Source organism: Capsicum annuum, chromosome 10 (genome assembly GCF_002878395.1).
Source record: "Capsicum annuum cultivar UCD-10X-F1 chromosome 10, UCD10Xv1.1, whole genome shotgun sequence".
NCBI classification, from domain to species: Eukaryota; Viridiplantae; Streptophyta; class Magnoliopsida; order Solanales; family Solanaceae; genus Capsicum; species Capsicum annuum.
This window is the reverse complement of record NC_061120.1, coordinates 143,483,216-143,507,516: the sequence shown is the minus strand read 5'-3', so window position 1 is coordinate 143,507,516 and position 24,301 is coordinate 143,483,216. Positions and strand designations below refer to the sequence as shown.

The 24,301-nt window shown below is 38.4% G+C and overlaps 1 protein-coding gene across 6 annotated transcripts in view; it reads right to left on the bottom strand.

Moving 5' to 3' along the window:
• Positions 1–24,301, bottom strand: part of LOC107845889 (proteasome adapter and scaffold protein ECM29) — a 59,377-nt gene that overhangs the window by 16,622 nt on the left and 18,454 nt on the right. For 5 of the 6 annotated variants that reach the window (XM_016690384.2, XM_016690386.2, XM_016690388.2 and 2 more), the window contains 15 exons: positions 18,865–19,243; positions 18,571–18,755; positions 18,384–18,456; positions 13,368–13,518; positions 13,105–13,274; positions 12,552–12,893; positions 11,640–11,807; positions 11,232–11,525; positions 10,592–10,768; positions 4,111–4,374; positions 3,619–3,717; positions 3,313–3,497; positions 1,338–1,673; positions 587–740; positions 338–448 (listed from right to left, as the gene is read on the bottom strand). In XM_016690384.2, the coding sequence (XP_016545870.2) occupies positions 338–448; positions 587–740; positions 1,338–1,673; positions 3,313–3,497; positions 3,619–3,717; positions 4,111–4,374; positions 10,592–10,768; positions 11,232–11,525; positions 11,640–11,807; positions 12,552–12,893; positions 13,105–13,274; positions 13,368–13,518; positions 18,384–18,456; positions 18,571–18,755; positions 18,865–19,243 (3,088 nt within the window). The remainder of the gene's footprint in view (positions 1–337; positions 449–586; positions 741–1,337; positions 1,674–3,312; positions 3,498–3,618; positions 3,718–4,110; positions 4,375–10,591; positions 10,769–11,231; positions 11,526–11,639; positions 11,808–12,551; positions 12,894–13,104; positions 13,275–13,367; positions 13,519–18,383; positions 18,457–18,570; positions 18,756–18,864; positions 19,244–24,301) is intronic. The other variant, XM_047398200.1, reaches the window with a different exon arrangement.

Sequence of the window (24,301 nt, the reverse complement as noted above, 5' to 3'; positions counted from 1 at the left end):
CTCGTCAATCTCACCGTTACTCTGGATCACGGACCCGAGGTACTTGAACTTGTCCCTCTTACATACCTCCTGTGCTTCCAGCTTCACTACTAACAATTGAAAAGCTAGTTTGGCGGAGAAAATATTACAAACTTCAAAAGTGAAAAATTTAAGTGAATATAAATTCTTCAAAATTGTGAAAAAGTATGAAATAATACTATTATTAGCGGAATCATGTTATAAGATCTTGGAACATCCCAAAATTGAAATCCTATCGTATAAACTGGGATAGAGCAAATGAGAAGAAATAATACCAGTTTGCCCAAGGAAATAAAAAGATAAAAGTACTAACTCCTACCTCCCATAGGCGTCCAGGGATTTCCTTCAAGAGGGCTGAGAGGAGAACATGGTACTGTGAGGAAACCACCTCACCAAGGGTGTCACAGAGCTTGCTGACTGCCTGAGCAGCCTGCATGAGATACATAAACAGGATAATATAACTCTAGAAACAGCTCAAAATACCTGCTGCTAAGGTGCAGGGGGGAAAACTGCAGATGGTTAAATTTTCATGCACTTTGGGAGTGAACATAAGAAACATCATCAATACCTTCCGTTTACTAGACCATGAGGATGACATAATCCCTCCACTGATAAGCTCAACAATCTCCCCCAAGTACAATTGAAGAGTAACCCGTTCACTGCTCATATTTTCTTCCCACATTTCTTCGTACAGATTAGAAACAGATTTTTCATCTTCAAATCTGCATAAGATTATTTATTGGTGTCAACTGATAAGCACTAGTCACTGAAAATACCGTCAGGAAACCTTAAATACTTACTATGATAACCACACAAAAGATGCAAACTTAAGTAGAAGGTTCAATTATGCAAATATTGTTACAAGTGTCAGGGTCTTATGGAAACAGCCTCTCTATCTGACAAGGTAAAGGTAAGGTCTGTATACACTCTACCTTCCCCAGACCCCACCTACCCCACCTGTGAGACTGGGCATGTTGTTATAACAACTGCTAGCATGTACTAAAGATAAAACCTCAAACTCCTGAAGTAAATTCAGAAATTAAAAGAGGATGGAGGTACGTGTACCATTTCCCAACAAAAGGGAGGGTGGTGGAGTTAGAAAAATAAGAAAGTTCAAAGTTCACATTGACTACAACATAAGGCTGTCCTACCGTAGAAATTCAAGAACTTCATAATAAGTAGAAAATGAGGTAACCTTATTCATCCAAGACTTTATATATTGCCATGTTGTCTTGTTCAAACAAAGGATAGAAAGGTAAATATGAATATAAAAATTGCCATGCACACTATGAAATAGAGAAACAAAGAAAGAGTTTGACCTTGAAATAAACATTACTGGCACAATCACATCATTATATCCACCCACAACATCAGCAGCCGAAGAAAAGTAGCATTTCAATAAAACTGCACATGCAATCTGTTCGTTCCTGTCCCCAACATGTAAAGCAGCTGTGTCTTCAATCAACTTCTGGGCCTGAGAAGGGGTTGCATACTTCAGAACTGTGGCACAAGCATTTGCAAATGCACGTTTTGATGTAGAACTTTTTTCCTCCTTAACAGCTTGAAACAGAAGTCTCAGCAGCACCGTTGTAAAAGGTTTGATATTTACACCAACTTTCTGCGCTAACAAGCTAATAAAATTTGCAACACCAACCCTGTAAATAGGAGAACAAATATGTGATATTAGAATGAAAAAGTAGATCAATGGAAGTTCACCTCTAAACAAATGGGGATCTCTTCAATTTTTGGGATCAAAAGGGAAATAATCAAAGTGACACATACAATACAGAGATTGTTGGAGAGAGATGGAGCACACGTATGGTATCTTAATTTAAGATGCTCAATGACTGGGAAATTGAGTAATTGACGTAGTAGCTGAATACTAACCAGCTGGGATTATTCCAGGGTACAACAGACAGTGAAGATTCCTCGTCGTGGTGGGGGGCTAGCAACAAGACATTTTAGTCAAATCAGCTGATGCTTTACTCTCAAGGAAGAGCCAAAGGGATAGCAGTTGGCCTAGGAAACAGAAATCGAGGCCCCACTCGAAGTAGTTTGTTTTTCTTGGCTGGTAGCTTGACAGGCTTGTTTAACTCAAGAAAACCTAAACAAAGGAGGATTCTAATTGAGCTCCATATGTTACTTACGCTGTGAAAATTCAGAGTCTAACAGCCACTTGTTTCTACACTATGGTGCCACTTCCTAACTGGTTGCAACTATTTTTAAGTATAATTGGAACTGGAATCAGGTGGTCGTTGCCAAAAACTACAACTGACCTACTGAGATGCTGGTACAATCAGGGGGGATTTCGGACAAAAGAAATGGTGGAACCTCATCCCAGTTTGCATTTGGTGGATAACCTGGAAGGAAAGAAATGCCAGGTGTTCCCATTTTGACGGCAGAAGCAGCTTTACTCAAGAAATTAAAAATGAATTATATCCTACTGTTTAGGTTTTGGACTAAAGAAAATTATGTAAATGAGCACTCAAAGGTGTCGCCTAATGGTTCAATGAAGTTGGGTTGAGCACCATGAGGTCTCAGGTTCAATTCCCAATAGAGACAAACACTAGGTGATATTTTCCCGTCTGTTTGGTACCTGTTGCTGGTGGGAGGTGGCAGGTATCCCGTGGAATTAGTCGAGATGTGCGCAAGCTGACCCGGACACCACGGTTATCAAAAAAAAAAAAAAAAAAAGACTATGTAAATGATGATGAATCCATATTAGACTTGATAGTCCTTGTAAAAAGGGAAAGGATAGGCTTTTGCTTACTGTTGGAATATTTACATAGTTACCAGCAAAACCATTGTGCTTGATTTTAATACAAATGTTACCTCCTCAAAAGAGAAGGTACACAGAGAACTAGATAAATGCACACTAAAATCCTGTGGAATTAGTCGAGGTGTGCGCAAGCTGGCCCGAACACCACGGTTATCAAAAAAAAAAAAAGGAAGCAAAATTATTTAAATGATGATATCAAAAAAAAAAAAAAAAAAAAGAAGGAAAATTATGTAAATGATGATGAATCCATATTAGACTTGATAGTCCTTGTAAGAAGAGAAAGGGTAGGTTTTTGCTTACTTTTGGAATATTTACATTCCTTGTAAGAAGAGAAAGGGTAGGTTTTTGCTTACTTTTGGAATATTTACATAGTTAACAGCATAACCTTTGTGCTTGATTTAAATACAAATGTTATTCTTAAAAGAGAAAGTATACAGAGAACTAGATAAATGCAGACTAGAATCCAATCAAATTGCAATTTTCATGTAAATTACCATATGGGACTTGCAATATACCTGGTATTTAATCCAACACCAACACGAACTAACTGAGCGACACGAGGCACTACTAACTCCACCGACTGGGAATCAATAACATCAATGCAACGATCAAGGGTTTCCCACATTGGAGAGCCCTTTGCTATTGATATACGGAGGTTTTCAAGCTTTTCAGTTTGTATACCAACATTTGCAGCATGCAACTGAGATAAGGGAGAGACCAGAAGAAAAGGGGAAAATACAGAAAATAAAAAGAAAAATAAAATAATGTTCCAGATAACACGAAGTACCAAAGCAGTATCAAAGAAATAGAATTATCCAGACCTCAACGTAATTTAAACCTTGGTCTTCCAGGCTTGATAAGCTTTCAAGCATGCAGCAGACTAGGTCAGGTAGATGTGGCCGAAGTGCAATACCTGCACCCTGCAATCATTGAACAACTGTTACAAATTAAATCGGATTAAATGAAACTGAGACGAATTTATTGGATCTAAGCAAGGAGGAAAAAGGTTGGATATTCGCATGGGCCCTAGAGTGGAATAGGCAAGTTCCTCTTTCATCTAAAACACCCTCTACTATATACACATGATGATTGTCAACCACCAGATAAGAACTTCACATTCAACTCTGGTGCAGTAATGCACTAACATTGCAGAACGAAGAAAGAAAGTTCAGTTAAGTCAAGTGTGAACAGAAGAACCATAATGATCTGAGTGAAATGATTAACAGAAAAGGAAAAGACGTGAAATTATGGTTTCTTTCGAAACTGGAAGGTCTACAAAGTTCAACCATTCAATTTTCTGGTTAGAATGAAACCTTTGTGAGTTTTGTAACCACTCCAATGGATGCCTTGCGAATGCTTTCAACTTTACTCATTATGCCTTCAGATAGCAGTAATGGAAACACAATCTCCATTGTCTTTGTTGCCTCTGAGACTTGTGTGAGAGAAACATCACATAACCTCAGTGTTAGCGCAGTAATAGCCCGGCATAATCTGTCACCTGAATTTCGTACAGACTCCTTTATGTCATCCATTGCACGGTAAGCAGTAGTCCATAATCTTTTCAAGTGCTTCTCAACCTATACCATATGCAATGCTGACATTGTCAGATAAAGCAACAATTATGCTCTCTGCAATAAGGAATACCACAGATAAACATACCAACAAGTACATCAAATTAAAGGATATGGACAACATGCCAAACTATAAAAACGTAAGACAGAAAAATTCCAGAATAAGCTTATTTATCAATCGCTTGCCGACAAACAATGCAGAATGGAAAAAGTAGGCCATAATTTAATCAAGAAAGTACCTCACTAGGGCCACTACAACAAAAGAAGAGATAGCGCCATAATGGTTCCACACAGAAATTTAGCATAGAGCCTACAGAGCATACAAGCCAAAGGAGCCAACCACTCTACTAGAAAAAGAATCTAGTATGAAAAGCCTAAGTTGGTTTAGTCTTTGGAGGAAATGGAAAAATAGCCATCCAGGCTATTTATTGAAGCTCCAAGAGTGTTGATATATATTTACAAAAGACGGTGACTATCATCATCAAAAGATATATGTCCAAAACCCACTTAACTGATTCGATCTCACAGTAAGTCAATGATACTCTTATACCACATTGCCAAATTTCAGAACCACGTAAATGATTCCTTTCTCATGGGAGGTAACAACATACTGAATACAAAAAAAATCGTTCTTATTTATCAAATTGTACAATATATCACTGCATCATCAAACTTTATGATATCATAATAGTTCTTCTTTTGGTATAGCTTTTAGAAGCATCAAGAAAATATTCAATGTGACCAAAAGAAACTGCCCAATTATTATTAATTACGTTAAGCAAAATTTTGTAACACCAAAACCACTAGCTAAGTTCAGAAAATGTTTAGTATATGAGGTTAGACCAAGTGGACCTCAGCAAGTAAATATGATATAAAAGAGCAGCCGGTGCACTAAAGCACCTGCTATGCGCAGGGTCCAGAAAAGGGGCCGACCACAAGGATCTATTGAACGTAGTGTTACCTTGCATTTCTACAAGACGTTGTTTCCAAGACTTGAACACGTGATCTCCTGGTCATATATCAACAACTTTATCAGTTACTCCAAGGCTTCCCTTTATCAAGCAAATGCTCTCTCAAATTGCAAGGTTTTGGAGACCTCAGATAAGTTTATGTTTGTGCTCAGACTTATCAAAATAAGAACAGAACAATAACAATATTCACTTTGTCCCATTTATGTGACACTTTCTTTTTTTATCTGTCATAAAGAAGAATAACACCTTTCTATATTTAGAAATAATTGAACTTTAAGCTTCTCATTTTACCCTTAATGATATTATTTTATAGCGCCATAGAAATATCTGCCACATTTTAGAGTTTAACCCACAAATTTCAAGTCTTTCTTTCTTGAATTTCGTGGCCAATAAAAAACCGACACATAAAATGGAACGGAAGGAACAATAGATGTCGGAATCTCACTTTCGAAAGAGAGTCTCAACGTGATGGCGTACACCAAGCTCCATAGCTGGGCTAGTCACTGACTAGAGGTGACCCACCTATCAGACTGGAGGCATTTTGTGGACATTTTTACCTTCACATCATGTACATCTTCATGTTAAAATGCCAAAGACCAGAAATTTAATTTGAACCTTTAATGAGGAGAGATCAGAAAATCAAACGTCACAGTCCATGAAGAATCAATGAGGGGGAAGTCGTTTTGTGATGTAAAACGAGTTACAAGATATATATATTCGAGAGATAATCAAGAAATTGAGAGGAGATAGTGAAGAAAGAAAGATACAATCCCACAATTGAAGTAAATAGAGACAAATATAGATTTGTAATTCCCTAATTTGAATAAACAATTACATGATTGAATTTAAGGAAGAAGAGAATTGAACTCATACATGAATAATCTTACCAGAAGATATTCAGGAGAGGTCCAATGTAGAGACAAAGGGATTCAACCCTAAAAATATTGTCTCAAAAAATAATCATGCATCCTATTCTATTTATACTTCGAGGGTAAGCTAAGATATGAAAAGACATAAATGTCCTTGATTAAATGTGCATCATACTATGATGCAAAAAGGACCCTAAAATATAATTTAATCTTCTCTTGTGTTGATTCCTGGCTCCCATACTCTCTTAAAACACTCCGAGCTTTTGATATCAAGTTGAAATCAATCCATGCAATAAGTACTTTCCGAACTTTCATCAGATATGAATCACAATGTCTCTGCTGCCTTACCTCTCCTAACTCCTCCATAGCATGTCCAGTTACACATTCTGCATTCTGCAGACATAATTCACAAACGTTTGGAACATCCTAGTTTGTTCAAATTACAAAAGATGGTGCCGACTTTTTCTAGTCTTTCCAAATTAGATTGTGAGTGGAGCCAACTTAAGAAACACACTCGAACTACCTTTCAATGTAGTACTGAGAATCGTGCAAAGTCTATTTTTTCCTTAGTTCACTCTGATATTTGGGGTCCTAATAGAACAATTAGTTCAGCCTCAGGGTTTCCTTATTTCGTTAGCTTCATTGATGATTATTCAAGATGTACTTAGATTTTACTTGATGAAAGATCGCTTTGAATTGTTTCCGATATTTACGAGTTATTGTACAGAAATAAAAAATCAATTCGGTGTCCTATTCGTACCTTTCATAGTGATAACACCTTAAAATATATGTCCTCCCAATTTCAACAATTTTTTACTCATCAAGGAATTTTTCACGAGACTTCTTGTCCATATACCCCTCAACAGGATGGAGTAGCAGAGAGAAAGAAGGGCACGTTATCGAGACTACTCTTTTGTCATTCAATCCCATGTTCTGTTGCGTTTTTGGGGCGATGCAGTTATCACATCTTGCTATTTAATTAATCTGACGCCCTCACCTTCCATTGAAAATCAAATTCCTTACACAGTATTGTTTCCTCAATCATCTTTATGCTCTCTTCCTCCTCGTGTCTTTGGGAATACATGTTTTGTTCATAACTTCACCCCAGAGAAAGATAAATTAATCCTTCGTGCTCTCAAATGTGTCTTTGTTGGTTATTCTCGAGTACAAAAGGGATATTGATGCTACTCGTCTGATCTTCGTCGATACCTTATGTCATCTGATGTCACATTCTTTAAGTCTCAACTTTACTTTACATCTTCTGATCCTGATCATCCTAACATGCTTGATGTCCTACCTATATTGACTTTCGTGGATCCTACTGTCACTTCTACATCTCCATCCATAGTCCCACCAATCTACAATAGCTTCTACACCGACTTTTGAGGAATCTACAATAGCTTCTACAACTCTATTGACAATACCAGCACTTCTAACTTATCATCGTTGTCGACGTACAACATCAGGCTCAAATGATTTTGTCCTGCACCTGACCCTGCACCTACTACAAACCTGTCTCCCTCGATTGCACTTCGAACAAGTATACGGTCCCACTCGTAATACTAACCTTCATTATACCCTTTTAAGTTATCATCATCTATCATCACCCTATTATGCCTTTCCTCTATTTCTATCCCTAAGTCCACAAACAAAGCACGTTCTCATCCAGGATAGCGACAGGCTATGATTGACGAGATGTCTACTTTACATATGAGTGGTTCTTGGGAGGGTGTTCCTCTCCCTTTAGGTAAATTAACTGTTGGTTGTTGGGTTTATGCAGTGAAAGTTGGTCCACAAGTCCAAATTGATTGACTTAAGGCTCGCCCTGTTGCCAAGGGGTAAACTCAGATATTTGGGCGTGATTGCATTTGTTCTCTCTCGTGGCTAAAATTGCATCTGTTCGTCTGTTTCTATCCATGGTTGTTGTTCGACACTGGCCTCTTTTTTAGTTGGATATTAAGATGCTTTTCTCCATGGTGACCTTGAGGAGGAAGTTTATATGGAGCAACCACCTAGTTTTGTTGCTCAGGAGGAGTCTAACCTGGTGTGTCAATTGTGTCGGTCACTTTATGGTCTAAAACAATGAGTGTCAATTGTGTCGGTCACTTTATGGTCTAAAACAATGAGTGTCAATTGTGTCGGTCACTTTATGGTCTAAAACAATCTCCTCAAGTCTGGTTTGAAAAGTTCAACACAGTAATTTAGAAGTTTGGCACGATTCGTAGTGAAGCAAATCACTTTGTGTAGTATCGACATTCTGCTCTAAATCTATGTGTTAATTCAGAAGTTTGGCAAGATTCATAGTCCAGATCACTTTGTGTTGTATCGACATTTTGCTACAAATCTATATATTTATTTGGTGGTTTATGTTGATGATATCATTATTACCGGCAATGATCAAGATGATATCATTAATTTGAAGCAACACTTCTTTCAGCATTTTCGAACTAAAGAATTCGGCAGACTGAAGCATTTTTTAGGTATTGAAGTTGCTCAGTCCAGATCAAATATTGTTATTTCACAACGCAAGTATGCCTAGACATTCTCAAGGAAACAAGAATGATCGGATGTACACCGATTGACATTCGTATAGATCCGAATACTAAACTCCTGCCAGGACAGGGGGCGCCACCTAATGATCCTGGAAGATATAGGTGTCTAGTTGGTAAGTTGAATTATCTCACAGTGGCCAGACCTGACATTTCCTATCCTATGAGTGTTGTAAGTTAATTTATGGATTCTCTCTGTGATGGTCATTGAGATGCAGTTGTTCGCATTGTGTGATATATTAAGTCAGCTCCAGGTAAAGGAATACTCCTCGAGGATCAAGGTCATGAGCAGATCATTGAATATACAGATGCTAGATGCTGATTGGGCAAGATCACCTTGTGATAGACATTCTACATCCGGATATTGTGTTTTAGTAAGAGGTAATTTGGTGTCCTAGAAGAGTAATAAAAAGAGTGTGGCTGCTCGATCTAGTGCACAAGCAAAATATCACGCAATGGCGGGAGCCTCTTGTGAGCTAATATGGATTAAACAGTTGCAGAGAGAGTTAAAGATGGGAGAAATCAGTGAAATGGAACTTGTGTGTGACAACCAAGTGCCTCTTCATATCGCATCAAATATGGTATTTCATAAGAGGACTAAGCACATTGAGGTTGATTGTCACATTGTAAGAGAGAAGATACTCTCCAGAGATACTGTTACAAAATTTGTGAAATCAAGCGATCAGCTTGCAGATATTTCACCAAATCCCTCACCGGTCCTCGTATTGATTACATTTGTAACAAGCTCGGTATATATAACTTGCATGTACCAGCTTGAGGGGGAATGTTAAAATATGAGTAGGAATAAAAATAGTATATAGAATCCTACTTGGAAAAGGATTGTCCTAGTTGGAAAAGAAGTGTAATGTAGTATCTCTCAATGTAATAATTTAGATACACAATTCAATGATATTTTTTTCTTTATTTCTCACAAATGTCACATACATAACCTTGATGCTGGTAAAGAGTGCAAAGCTAGTTACCAGTACATGAAGAAAATTAAGAATTAGAGGGAACAGGTTTCTGAATAGATAACAAGTACTTCTTTCATCCTCCAAATTCCCTCTCTAGATCAAGTAAACCTCAATATGATAATCTTTTTTGGTGAAGTACCTCAAGAACAATTATCCATTTTTCTTCTTTCCTTTTCTTTTCCTTTTCTTTTGGCAAGCGATATATGCAATAGTTTCCACCCTATAAATTCAAAATTTTGACTAACTTTCTCAATCATTATTTGTTGAATGTCATTCTAATAAAGATTTATAATGGTTTCTCACAGCCAGCTGCAATTTTCTTGCACATCAACAACAACATACCCAGTGTATTCTGGGGTCTGGAGAGAGTAATGTGTAGGCAAACCATACCACTACCTCAGGCGCAGTAAAGAAGTTGTTTCCGAAAGACCCCCGACTCGGTACAGATATCAGTATAACAAACACTAAACACAAAAGCACACAACAAAAAGGGATAACACACTACTAGCTAATATAGAAAATAAGACAATCACAAGATAATATTATAAACAATCTATTCAAAATCATAAACATCACCAAAACACTACGAACAAGAACTCCAGACGTAAACAAAGCACTCTTCCCTACTGTTACAGAAGAACTCCTAACCATTAACCCTCAACCCTAATCCGCGTTCTCCACACTTTCCTATTAAGGGTCATGTCCTCCGTGTTCAATATCATGCCTAATCACGTCTCTCCAATATTTCTTCGGCCTACCTCTACCCCGCCTAAAACCATCCATAGTCAACCTCTCACACCTCTATATTTGAGCATCCGAGCACCTTCTCATCACATAAGATGACAAATTAATGATTTTACCTGATCAAATTTGCGTCCTTGGATTACATCTGAAAGCGCTAGACAAGAAGCCTCTCGTGATCGCCAAAGTCGGGATCCGCTTTGAGTTAAAAGATCATCCATAATAAGATCAAAATGTTCATCAATTGTCTTTTTTGAATCAGGAATCAGTGATCTCCAAATATGTGTCATCGCATCCTAAATGAAAAGTTAAAATAGATCAAAAATGGGCCTCATCATTACAATCAGTAGGATATCAACTTCCTTAATATAAAATAATATAGAAATAATTATAACAAAATGCATGGAAACCACTTTTTCTCCCTCTTACACAACTTTTGACAAAAGCATAAGCATATCATAACAAACTAAACATTTCCCAGTTAGCAGCTAAAACTGCCAAAACAGTCACAGACAGTAGGATGGCAACTTAATTAATACAAAAAATTAACAATAACAAATTGCACGGGAACCACCTTTATCTCCCTCTAAGCACAAATTCTGAGGAAAACATAAATAACAAACTAAATAGTTCACATAGCAGTTAAAATAGCCAAAATGATCTTAAGGGTTGCTTGAATGGACTATCATTAAGTTGAGCCCCTACCAACCTATAAGTACACAGAAAATCAGCTTGGCAGAAGCACTTATGTGGAAGTACCTGGACATTCTTATCAGGATCGTACTGATAACGAAGGAGTCTTGGAACAAGAGCGTGCAAGTGAGGTTGTAGAGCATCCCCGGCATGCTTGGCTATCTTGGAGAATCCAAAGGCCGCACCTCTTTTAGAATTCAAAGATGCCTGATAATTGGCTAAGTCCATGAACTTATAAATCATATCTGGCTGCCCCATCTCGTTTGCCAAGTTACAAAGCTCCTTATAAGTACTTAGTTTCCCTCCACTCGGACTTTCACCAATTGTACCCTCTTGAAATACTTCAGAATCGTCTACAAGCTAGGAACATGAATTTAAAAAAATCTAATTTTAGCGCAAAAATTGGGTAGTCATAGAATAATGCACTAGGAAAGATTCTAAAGAATTATAGCAAGAAAAAATCAGTCATCAAACCTTAACAGCTCTTTTCCTCTTCCCAGAGCCAGTAAGAGTACCAACAAGAGCATTTACTAAGTTTTTCTTCATAGAAGCATCACCAAGCTCATACACAACACTAAGTCCCTGAGATGCCAGCTCCTGGGTAAGCTCATTCTGCTCAGCTAGAAGGTGAGAGAATGCTTCCTACAATATTCAAGAGTCGGTGACTCAAAAGGCCCAGGTAAAATAGCTTCTTCGCTCTTTGGAACATAAAAATACAAGAAGGTTACTTTGATTTCTTAAGATAATTGCAGAGAATGGGTCTCAAGGTTTAAAAGGCACCCTGGTGGTTAGTTATTAAAATTACATTTATCAGGGGAAGAGAGATGCTTGAAGCTGTCTACACATCGTTTTTTAAAACAAAACTGTGACTATCATAATTGAGACTGACTATTGAAACAATAAACATGATCTCTAATGGGAATGATTATTATCAGACTGTAATTGGAGACTGAAGGTTATCCTTAACTAGATTGGGAAAAACAGGATTCAGTATATCTGCCAAGAAGCTAACCGCTTGGCCGACAAACTGCTAAGCATGGAAGCAAATCCAAGTTTCTTGTTTACTTTTGTACTCTGATGTACTGCCATCTTTTGTATTATTTACTTATGAATGAATCAAATAGGAAATCCTGTAGCTAGGAAGGCCAAAGCTTGTAATAATTTCTAGATTTTATTAATAATATATCCCAATTCAAAAGGAAAAAAAAACTGTCGGGGAAGTGTTTACAAAAGGCTAATAGAGCTGAAAAGCAATAGTTTGAGTACTTCTCCCATATATACAAAAAACAATTACAAGTAACCCCAAACCAGTTTAAAATTCTTCCCAGGTCTGTATCATAAAAATTTTGCTATGAAACTGTCGGCATCAAACTAAATTCAAGATACCTGGATGTCAGGAAGCAGTTTTTGGATAGCCTGGTGCTGACCACAATACATTGTCAGCGACAAAAGCCAGACAGTACCAGCACAGCGCTCTTGTTTCCGGCTACTGTATAATAGATCATCAAAAAGCTTTCTAGTGACTGCATCTCTAACTGTACCATGGCCTTCTTCATTGGCTTCAGATTCCACACAACTAGAACTTGTAGAAGACACATTTCCCATCAAAAAGTTCGAACTCATGGAAAGTGAAGTGTAGTTACTCTTAAGAATCATGTCAGCAGTAACAGGAACACCACCCCATATAAATGACAATGCCTCCCCAGCAGCAAACAAGATATCTTCTACCTAATCAACAACAAAAATAGGAACTGAGATGAAAAAGAAATAATGTAAACTAAAAGTATGCCACGCAGGAGCACAAGAAAGATGTTATTTAGCAGTGATGTTATAACAATTAAGAAGGTATTTCACTGTGAACCTGAGAAAAGGAGTATTTGTGCATGTCATGAACAAAGAGAAAGACCTTCAGGGCCATCGATGAGGAAATTTCACTTACCTTTGACTGGCTTAGACTGAAAATCAGGTCAAGAGCAATATTTACATGTGAAGAGGATAATTCCTTGACACACAAGTGTCCCAGAGATATAACAATTCTCTGAACCGCTTTCACATCATCACCAGCAAGCAATTTGCTTAATTTTTCACGCAAGACAGCCAATACGGGAACTGCAGTTTTAAGCTTGGTCAAGTAAAATTATCCTACAAGCATGCTTCAAATCCAGGGATTCTACAGTGGCCTCAATGAATATACACACACACCTGAACTAGAGTCTACCAGCAGGAGAGGTAATGGGATACAAAGTCCAACATGGCCCAGTGCTTGCATTGCAAAAGAAGCCAATGTGGCAGTCTCCGAATTGACAACATCGACCAGACATTTAAGTGTACTCTGGAGTAGAGCTTCTGGGATCTGTCACACGTAGAAAGGAAAGCAACAAAAAGATCTGTGTAACCAGCGGAAAAGCTTAACGAAACCAAATCAAAAAAATACAAGATCTACAATGAAATAAACAATTAGTCCATGGGTTTATCCACAAGTTGTACATTTAAGATAGTAAATCTTCAAAAAAGAAATGATCGCATATTTTATATTACTAAGTTATCACGCAATAGATAACTTTCAAGTCTCAACGATGTCAATATAATCAAAGCATCCCTGAGATCCCATATCAGCATCAATTGTCTTTGTGCTAGCCTAGAGACTATGTTTGCTATTTGGCTGTCCTGCAAAGCATGCATTATTAGGTTTTTCAAATGCTGCAGCCTTTCATTTTGCCAGAGAAGCCTCACGACTAGAATTATCACTATGCACAGGACTGCATTAATTTCTCCAACATGATCTGGATATGGTCAACTTTGGGCATTCAATCCGATGATTGGTTACTCAAGTGAAAATGTGCTGAATTTGTTCCTAGTAGATTGTGTATCTTACCATGACTGCAAGATTCTCCTCCTAAACCAGTTATCCCTCTGTCAAGCAAATTACCCCACACCTAACATTACATGTCATAAAGAAAAAAGTGGTACTATTACCTGATTTTTGGTCAATTTCAGGTCTTGAATCAGGTGATTGCTGACTAAGACACTAAGTAACCTGCCTCGATATCAGTAAAAGGTTGTAACAACCCGATTCATTCGGAGTATTTGTGTTCCAACTTTCAAATCATGTTTTGAGGCTTTGAATAGGTCAGATATATTTTGGAACTTGTTGGTAAGGCTCGGGTGGGGACCCAAGGGGATTGGGGTGCTCTCTGACAAGTTGGGAACTAAAAACAGAATGTGAAATTTCTGGTGGCTGGGGTGCTAAAGGCTGAACAAAGTGTGTGAACAACACGCATAAGAGAGACATTAGTGGTAAACTAAGTCTTTGAACAATGCCATTAGAGCTGAACGAAGTAAGTGAACAACGCCAATTGTGCCTAAGGCCCCCCCACCCCCCACCCCACCCATGATTTACCGTGATCCCTGAATTTCCTTAATGTTATAAATTGGAACAGTGACGAAATCAAAGGGCTTTACCAATTTTGGCAAAGAGGAGATTGTGGGTGACTTCCTGTTAGATTGACTTCGACCCAAATTACTGAGGTAATGATTCTTTAACATCCTATGATAATTATATTATAATTTGGTTAAATTTTAACCATAGAATCATTAGATTTGAAAGCCAAAATTGGAGATCTTTTACCTAGTTCCTGATTAGGTTATTTGAGGATTTGACTAAGTAATGGACTGTAATTAGGGATCTGATTACATATTTGGAACAAGGGTTAATTTTTGGATTAACTGTGATGACCTTATCTTAGTCTTGATCGAAAATAAAGGTTTGACCTCGCATAGCGTACTTGACATTGTTAATATATATTTTGCATGGATGAGGCTGTTAAAGGGCAATTGAGAGGTGAATTGGGGTTTTCATGATTACGGAACTTGTCAGTTCTAAGGTAAGTGAGACTTTAAACTTCAGAGTATTTGTTTGTCAAAAAAGCATGTTTTGAAATTTGCATTCAATGCTTTCAAATGCCTAGTATATTGTGGGGCGAACATGTACCAGGACATGTATGTTACTTTTTGAGCTTATTGTGCTATTTATGATTTATATCTCTTACACGGACATGTTATACACTTTATGCCTGTAACATGATACTTCTGAAGCATGTTCTACACTTAATATGATAATATGAGCATGGCATATAGTGGCGTTGCTGGTCGCTTGGTATGATATGCAGCATTTACATATGTAGTGACATTTTATAACATGATTATTTGTGAATCAATTGATGTTAATAAACTGCATTGAATGTCCTACGTGCTCACGTTAGTTAGTTGATACTGATATCATATTGCTTTAGATCTAACGGTATCCATGAGAATGCATTCTCTCAGGTCCAGAAGTCCTTAACTGTAAGGCCCATTTGTTCAGGTATAACAGTTCTATCTCCGAGGGCCCATGGTGTTAGTTGACGTGCTGGTTGGCTAATTACATTCTATACCTAATATGCTTATATGAGGTTATTTATGCATCGCTTTCTTCCTGCACGTATTTTTAAAGACTTGCTCACTCCGAGGAGTAAGGCGGAAGCATGGGTCGATGATTTTAGTAGGCTTTAGCTCACCAAACAACTTCGTTCAGATCCTTCTACTAGTACTGTGGTTGGACCAGTGTGATCTCGTTCTAGGATTTAGCTAAATTGAAATGAGGAGACCCAACTACATCTATTCATGGGGACGGATCTTATTCTCTGACTTTATTCTTTGGTTTCGGGCCGCTTGCCTGATTTTCTTTGTATTCTCTATATCAAAAAATTACCAATAGTATTGGCAGAATAGAGTCACCAGAACAATACCACAAGAATAGGGGCATGAAATGGTGTCACCAAAATAGTGTGGTCACAGAACTAACATGGTCCTATTTATAACAACAACAACATATCCAGTGTCATCCCACAGGTGGGGCCTGGGCAGCGTAGGTCCTTCTTATTTAAGAAAAGAAATCGAACTTGGTCCTACCCTGAGAACTGACTGGCGCTACCCTGAACAAAAAAACAATTTAATGCAGTTCCACTATTTTTTTCCCAGTTCCTTTAACCTTTATAGACCAAATGAGCACAGAAGGATGAGAAGGCTTCCACTGAGGATTAACTTACAGCCATAGCATCAGCAAGCAGAAGTGGGTGTCAGAAGCAGGTTAGGAAAACTAGGCAGAGAAAGGAGGATTCATGAGAAAGGAAAAGAGGAAACAAAGAGATGGGAAAGGAACTTCAATTTTAAACAACGAAGAAATATCTGGTCGGGTTAAAGGTAAGGACCACACAAGGAAGACAAAAAGAATGAATGTTATCTGGCTAGGAAGCATAAAGTGGAAACGACTTCAAAATTTCAACAGAAACTGAGGGGAGGAAAGTGATAGAAAAAAACTAATTTTGTTAATCCTACCTTAATTCTTACAGCATACACCTACACCTATTTACTCTATAGAACATGCAGAATTGAGTATGACCAAACTCTGAAAAATATGGCAATGCAATTGTTTGACTCATTAATGCAATAACAACATACCCAATGTATTCCCATCAAGTAGGGTCTGGGGAGGGTAAAGTGTACGCAGTCCATCCCACTACCTCAGATGAAGTAGAGAGGTTGTTTCTTTTAGACCCCCCGGCTCATGACAAATAACCATATAACAAACAAAACACATAAAAGCATGCAACAAGAAGGTAATACTATAATAACAGATAGTAAAGGATAATAATAGAAATAAGACACGCATAAGGTAATACTAAAAAATATCTATTCAAAAAACATAGGTATCACCAATACACCACAGGCATACTCCTACACACTAGCTCTCTATCCTAATCCGCCTCCTCCACACTTCTTATTAAAGGTCATGTCCTCCGTAAGCTGTAAATGCTCCATGTCATGTTAATCACCTCCCTCCAATACTTCTTAGGCCTACCTCTACCCCGCCTAAAACCATCCATAGCCAGCCTCTCACACCTCCGTACAGGAGCATCCATGCCCCTCCTCATCACATGCCCGAACCATCGCAACCTCACTTCCCGTATCTTGTCCTCCACCGAAGCCACTCCCATCTTCTCCCGGATAATCTCATTTCGAACCCTATCCGTCTTGGTAAGTCCACACATCCATCGCGACATTCTCATCTCCTCCACCTTCAACTTCTGTATGTGGGAGTTCTTAACTGGCCAACACTCTGCTCTATACAACATAGCCGGTGAACTACCACTCTGTAGAACTTACCTTTGAGTTTAGGAGGCACCTTCTTATCACACAAGACTCCCAAAGCGAGCCTCCATTTCCACCACCCTGCGCCAATACGGTGTGTAACATCCTCATCAATCTCCTCATTTCCTTGAATTATAAACCCAAGGTACTTGAAACACTCCCTCTTCTGGACGACCTCCGAATCAAGTTTCACTACCACGTCCGCCTAGTGCGACAAATCACTAAACTTACATTCCAAGTACTCCGTCTTAGTCCTGCTCAACCTAAATCCTTTAGATTCAAGGGCATGTCTCCAAAGCTCCAACTTATCCTTAACTCCTCCCCGAGTTTCATCAATCAGTACAACATCTTCAGCAAATAACATACACCAAGGTACCTCCCCTTGGATATGTCGCGTCAAAACATCCATCACCAAGGCAAATAAAAACGGGCTAAAAGTCGATCCCTGGTGCAACCCTGTCAAAACTGAAAAGTGCACTGAATTCCCTCTTGTCGTCCTCACACGAGTCTCCGCATCGTCGTACATGTCCTGGATCGACCTAGTGTATGCCACGGGCACCCCTCTAGCCTCCAAGCACCTCCACAAAATCTCCCTAGGAACTTTATCATACGTCTTCGTCTTCTCAAGATCGATAAACACCATGTGCAAGCCCTTCTTTCTCTCCCTAAACTGCCCTCACGAGGTGAACGGCCACAGTAGTCGAGCGATCTGGCATGAAACCAAACTAATTCTTGGAAATGAGATCGGCATTTCAGTCCCAACTTTGACTATGCACAGAGCGATGATTAGTAATTGGAAGTTAAATGATTCACTCTTTTTATGATGCAGACGCGGTGTTCCACCTACTCTTGATGCACTGTTTTAGGTCATACTGAGGAAAAGAACCAGATTTATAATAGATGAAGCGTATATGCACATCTAAACTCCGAACATATATGCACATCCAAACTCTGCTAACAAAGTATCCATCTCAACCAAGGAAATTTTACATCAATTTGACAAGGAAATTTAACCCAAAAACAACTTACAGAAACGGTTTTTGACATGCTATTTGCAGTAACATAGCCTAAAGTACATAGCACGCCATGCTGCATCTCGAACCTGCAAGAATTGATAATGGATAATATCATCAGAAAACTAATGCAGTTGCTCCAACAAGGGAGATGACCACAAGAAGTGAAAGACATCTAAATGTTTTATACCCAAAGCTACAACCTTAACTTAGGTGTTGTACAGACTAAAGCAATCAATTCAACAATAAGATCAGACAAACTGTGAAGTGGAAGTGAACAGGAAGCAATTCCAATTAAGCGAGATATAGATTCCCGTGTATCAAAGTCAATATGCCCCCAAAATTGCTTCATCCATTTGACTTTATCAACATATCGAGAAGCTATCACCTGTCAATTATATTAGAAAACCAAAATTTCCTGAACCCATAAATCAGATATAAAATGAGAATTTAGTGTAGTCATCTTCTTCTACCATTCAAGGGAAATGTGAGCCTACCTGGGGCATATGAGATCCAACAGATATAAGCGCTTTGGAGGCATTAGCATGCAGGTCAACAGAACCTTCGTAAGCCATTGCACATTCTAGAAGCAAGCATAATTTCTCAACTGCAGCTGAATAATGGGAACCTTCTACCAAATTATTCTGTTTCATATCTGCCTCAAAGCACCTCAACAAAAACTTGATCATAGCCACATAAGATTTTGATGGAAAAAGAAGCTTTGAACCTCTCATACTAGCAGAATCCAACACTGCAGGCTGCTGTTGGATAATATAGTCTAGCATGTCAGAAAGTTTTGGGTACTTCAAGTTGAGGCTTTTGCTTACTGCTTTCCTTAGATCCTCATCAGGAAATAAACCTTCTAGTGCAATTTCCCTACACAAGTTGCACATTTGAATACAGTGTATAGAAAGAGGAGATAATAGCTATTAACCCAACCAAGAAATCACCCAACAATCTATTGCACATAACTTGAACATAAACTATAAAACAAAATAAACGGTTTCAACAATGAGGAATACCATGTCTTCTGTTTTGAGTTACTTCCTGCTTTCTTTCCGTCACTACTACTGATCTATTATGCAGTACCCATTTGAAAGGATAAAGAAGACGAGAAGCCAAATATTTGCGGTAGACAGTTTTTCCAGATAAACGCCAAGGGAATTATAAGGAGCCATTACTTCAGGCTTCAGCTTTGCAATCTTGGACCCAGAAACTTCAGACAATCTATGGGTTAGCTTACTTTCAGTGGAAGAAAAACCTCAACCCATTTCACTCCATGTGACTCTCATTTTCCCCATTAGGTAGGGAATCCACATCAATTAGACCAAATTCCAGAAAATTAAAATAGTGGAGTGAACTTAGATAAATTTCAAATGTAGCAATCCCCCCACCCCCCACCCCCACCCCCACCCCGAAAAGAAAATTACTTAAGCAAACACAACAAGAAGAACCATACCTCAGTCCCAAACAAATTGGGGTCGGCTATATGAATCCTTTTTGACTATATTTCACTAAACAAGGAGAGATTCTTTTGGATAAGGGGGAATGGAAGCACACTTTATAGTAAGTGGCTAAAGTTAACTGATCAAAGGGCTTTTCCTCCCCCATTGTTGAATACGATCTAGTTAATTACATTTTACAATTAGGCCTAAAAGACAACAGCAAACCCAAGGGTAAGTGTACGCAGTCCATACCACTACCTCAGATGTGAGATAGAGAGGTTGTTTCCGATAGAAACCCAGTTCAAAACAAAAATAGTCTAAAAATAATAGTAAAGGGAACAAAAAACAATAGGTCTTAACACACCAAATAATAACATAAACAAGACTATCACTAAGTAGTACGACAAAAGATACCACATTTTGAAGCAAGACTAGCACTATGGCCACTGGCACGGATAACAAAACAAAGTCCTCCTACCTACTAGTAAGGACGCACTCCTTCCTACTATCTTTCTACCCTAATTCGCATCCTCCACACCTTCCTATCTAGGGTCATGTCCTCGGTAAGCTAAAGTTGTTCCACGTCATGTCTAATCACCGCCCTCTAGTATTTCTTTGGTCTACCTCTACCTCGCTTGAAACCATCCCTAGCTAAACTCTCATACCTACGTACTGGGGCATCCGCGCACCTCCTATAAGACCATGAACTATTTATATCAAAAGTTTAAGCTGGTAGAGAGAACGGAACCCTAACTTCCATGTTCTGCCGCCTTAACCACAACACTTGGGCAAGGTCTCACGACAAGTTTGTTACTTATTCTGTAGAAGAAAAGTTTTAAGGGCAACATACAAGTGACCACATAAAAGGTTGCTAGATGATCTCTTCAATGGTGAATTGAATCTACAACTAGGAATCATCCTATTAAAATATTAGTACCCACAGAGAGGTTATCAAACAAAAATAGTACCACAGAGATGCCAACACTGCTCCATACCCAAGCAAAAGCAGACAGCATTCACCTACCTTCGATGAATCCGTTGTTACGTGCAAGCACAATTTGTTCACACAACTGGCAACTTCCCAGAGCCTTACCTAAAATTATAAGCATAAATTACTTAAAAATTCTCAAGTTGTACACATTTGATGGAGAAGATGGTATAATAGGTATTGGACATATCATTGTCAAGACTCATGATATGAATGAATTTTGGGTTGCAACAAAGAAGCCAAAACATCAGTATATGCAGTGGGCACACAACGACGGGTTGTCCAAACCTATAGTTAGTATTCCCGGGTTCTAACATCTCCACCCTCCATTCTAACATCATTATTAGCTAGCAACCACTAACACAAATGAAATACATTCTTTTTTTGATAAAGTAACATTTGTATACTGACCAAAACAGCACATAGGCTGTGCTAAAACCATATTTACATAGCAAAAGGAAGAACAGTAGATCAAAACCTAACAAAATCCTAGGACATGTATGATCGTCCTTAAACATTGCTCTAGAGATGTTTCTCGTATCGAGGGTATTGAATAAAAAACTTCTCTCTACAGACAAAAGCTCATAGGCACGATTGTCAAAATTATGTCCTAGACTAGTAGATTCCTCCTCCTTTCTCTCCAATGATCCTTTTGATTGCTTTGATTGTCGAAACCACCCTTCCTCTCCTTTCTTCCTCCCTTCTCTTCTTCAACTTCTTTGTCTCCCTCCTTTTCTTTGGTATTTGTCGATACTTTCCATGGCTATGGGGGGATTTCACGATAGGCTTTAAATCATTTGATGTTGTGAGGAGCTCTGGAACAGCGGGGGATAGTACAAATAGACTGAAAGAAGTAGAAACGCCAACACAAGAACGACTTTCATCAAAAAAACAATGGAATGGATCGTTCAAATCCTTAGAGAACATCTAAGACAACGAGAAATGCAGTGAAAAGATCGAGGAGAAAAGAGGTGTTATCCGAAATTTTATGTGACGAGAATTTCAAAAAGTATGGACGCTACATGAGCCTGATTAATGTCAGGGACAGGAGATCAGTCCTACTAATTCCAGAAATAACATTTAAGGCAAATTCCTTAATAGCTCAAAGAATGTGATTGTAAAGACTTGATTCTGTGAATCTTTCATTTTTGTGTTTTGACCATTTTACCCCTCCCCGTGGTTGCTACGCGATATTTTTGGGTGTGGGGATGTTTGGCACAGTTTTCAATGCATTTTGGTGAGATTTGTGCAAGTTTGTGATTTTTAGAGGTTAAAAGGCCTTATAATCCACTTCGGTCAACATTTGTTGTTCTGCGTGTCGGATGGCAAAACGGACTGCGCCAGCAGATCTGGAACAACGATTTTAAGTTGGTAAGGTGATTGGTTTTGTTTCGTGGATTTTAGATCTAAATTCAACCCTCGGTTCAGAAGATTTTAAAATTAGATCTAGGGGGTCAATTTTGTGAAAACCTCTTTTCGAAAATCTAATGTCATCATTGAGTCTGGAACGTCGCATTTAGTCTAGTAGCATATCTCGTTTGCATTCTCGAGATTCCAAACGAATTCCGAGGGTCCCATCGGAAACTTGGAAGAAACTCCAAGTTTGTTGGTGTAGCACCAGCTGATGCAATAGCTTAAGCGACCAAGGAGTGCTTAGGCAGCCAGCTGATGTGCCCCCAACCGCTTAAGCGACCACCCATCGCTTAAGCAGATGCCGCTTACGTGACAGGAAGATCACTTAAGCGAAAGTCGGCTGAGGTGGCCTTGTTGCTTAAGCAACTATCTGGTCTCTTAACGACGATTGCTTAAGCAACCATTTAGTCGCTTAAGCAATCACTGCTAGGTCACCACATAAAAATCAATTTTTCTCCCATTTTGAGGCTTTGAGCTTCGGGCTTAAGAATTTTTGGACGAATTCTTCCATTTTCAAATTGGGTAAGCTCCAAATCATTATTTCAACTATTTTATTTCGATTCTCGTCATCTAAAACTCGTTAAGATATGATTTCAAAAGTGGAATTCAAGGATTTTGGCTCGAAAGGCCTAAAATGATTTTTCTTCAATTTAAACTCCGTTTTAACCCATTTTCACTTAGGTTTTCTCCTATGGCTTCCTTTAATCATGGGTAATGTGTTTGTGGACAAAAATTCCAGTTTTACGCTTTCTTTTCAAAAACCCGTTTCAGGGGTCCGTTTTGACCCCGACTCGGAAGTAGGCAACATGGGTATCACTGTTTTCTTTTAACCTAGGTTACTCGGACTCTTCACTTTCGATGCCGCACCTGTGTCGACACGACATGGGTGTGGGTGTGGGATCCACAACCAATCTAATCAACCGATTTTGGGTACTTTGACCAAAACCGACCGAGAAAGTCCGGATAGAATTGAGAAAATTTGCAATCAAAACAAAAGCTAGGTAAAATTAAAGAAAATGGAATACCTTGTACATAGAAATTTCTATGTTATTGCTTTTCCTTTTATCTCCTTTCAGGATTTTCTTCTTGAACAAAATTTTCTCCTCAAGTTTTCCTCATAATATCTCATAATTTATGTTTTATAACTCTATTTTTAGATACTTAAATTATTTTTCTCCAAATCCCCGCACCCATATCCATCTCTAGATACATATCCCTGAATCTTTAAATTGAGACCGTGAAGGATCCGACCTCTAGATTCGTACCCGTATCGGGCACCCGCACCCGAGTCCAAGCAACTTAGATTTTAACGTGTAGATTTTATATTTGTATGTTTTAGTTGATTCCGAGACTGATCGAGAGGGGGAGGCTCCTTGTTTAAGGGCTTTGAACCGGGATTTCTTCGTTTAGAGGTGGTTATGACTTAACTTTCTTCAGACTAGGCTGAGTAATTAATAATTATATAAAAGCACGCTATGGATACGGATAATAATTATGAAAATGGTGTAATTACTATTGTGTGCCTATGTTATGTTGTTATAATCTGAGATGGTATTTGTTATGTGCGGCCCGTGTGGGGACCTTATCTGATATTTTTGTCCTTATGTATATGTTGGATCGCTTCCCTTGTGTTAGAAAGGCTTAAGTTGGGGTTATTGTGGTATTATTGATGTCTTACTCGCACATTTCACTCTAATGGTACATGGCTTATATTGAGTCTATGGATGGTTAACATATTGAGTGAATTTTTAGCTCACATGTGTGTATATTGGCTAGATTTGAGATCTTCATACTAATTTGATTGTGAGCATCACATCCTCATATCATACATACATTCATGATATATTAGTACCATTGTAGAAATATTGATTTTTGACAAAAATGTGACACTTTTACAAAACCATCTGCCATAGCCACGAGTTAGAGAGGAGATATGGATATTGAGACTGGGATTTAGTATTGAGATTGTATATGGGTTGCGAACCCCCATGGGTCTTACTTGGAAGCACAGATGCTCGATAGGTGTATACGGAGGTTATGTGATAACCTCAAACATATCACATAATCATCCTTTATGCATTTCATACA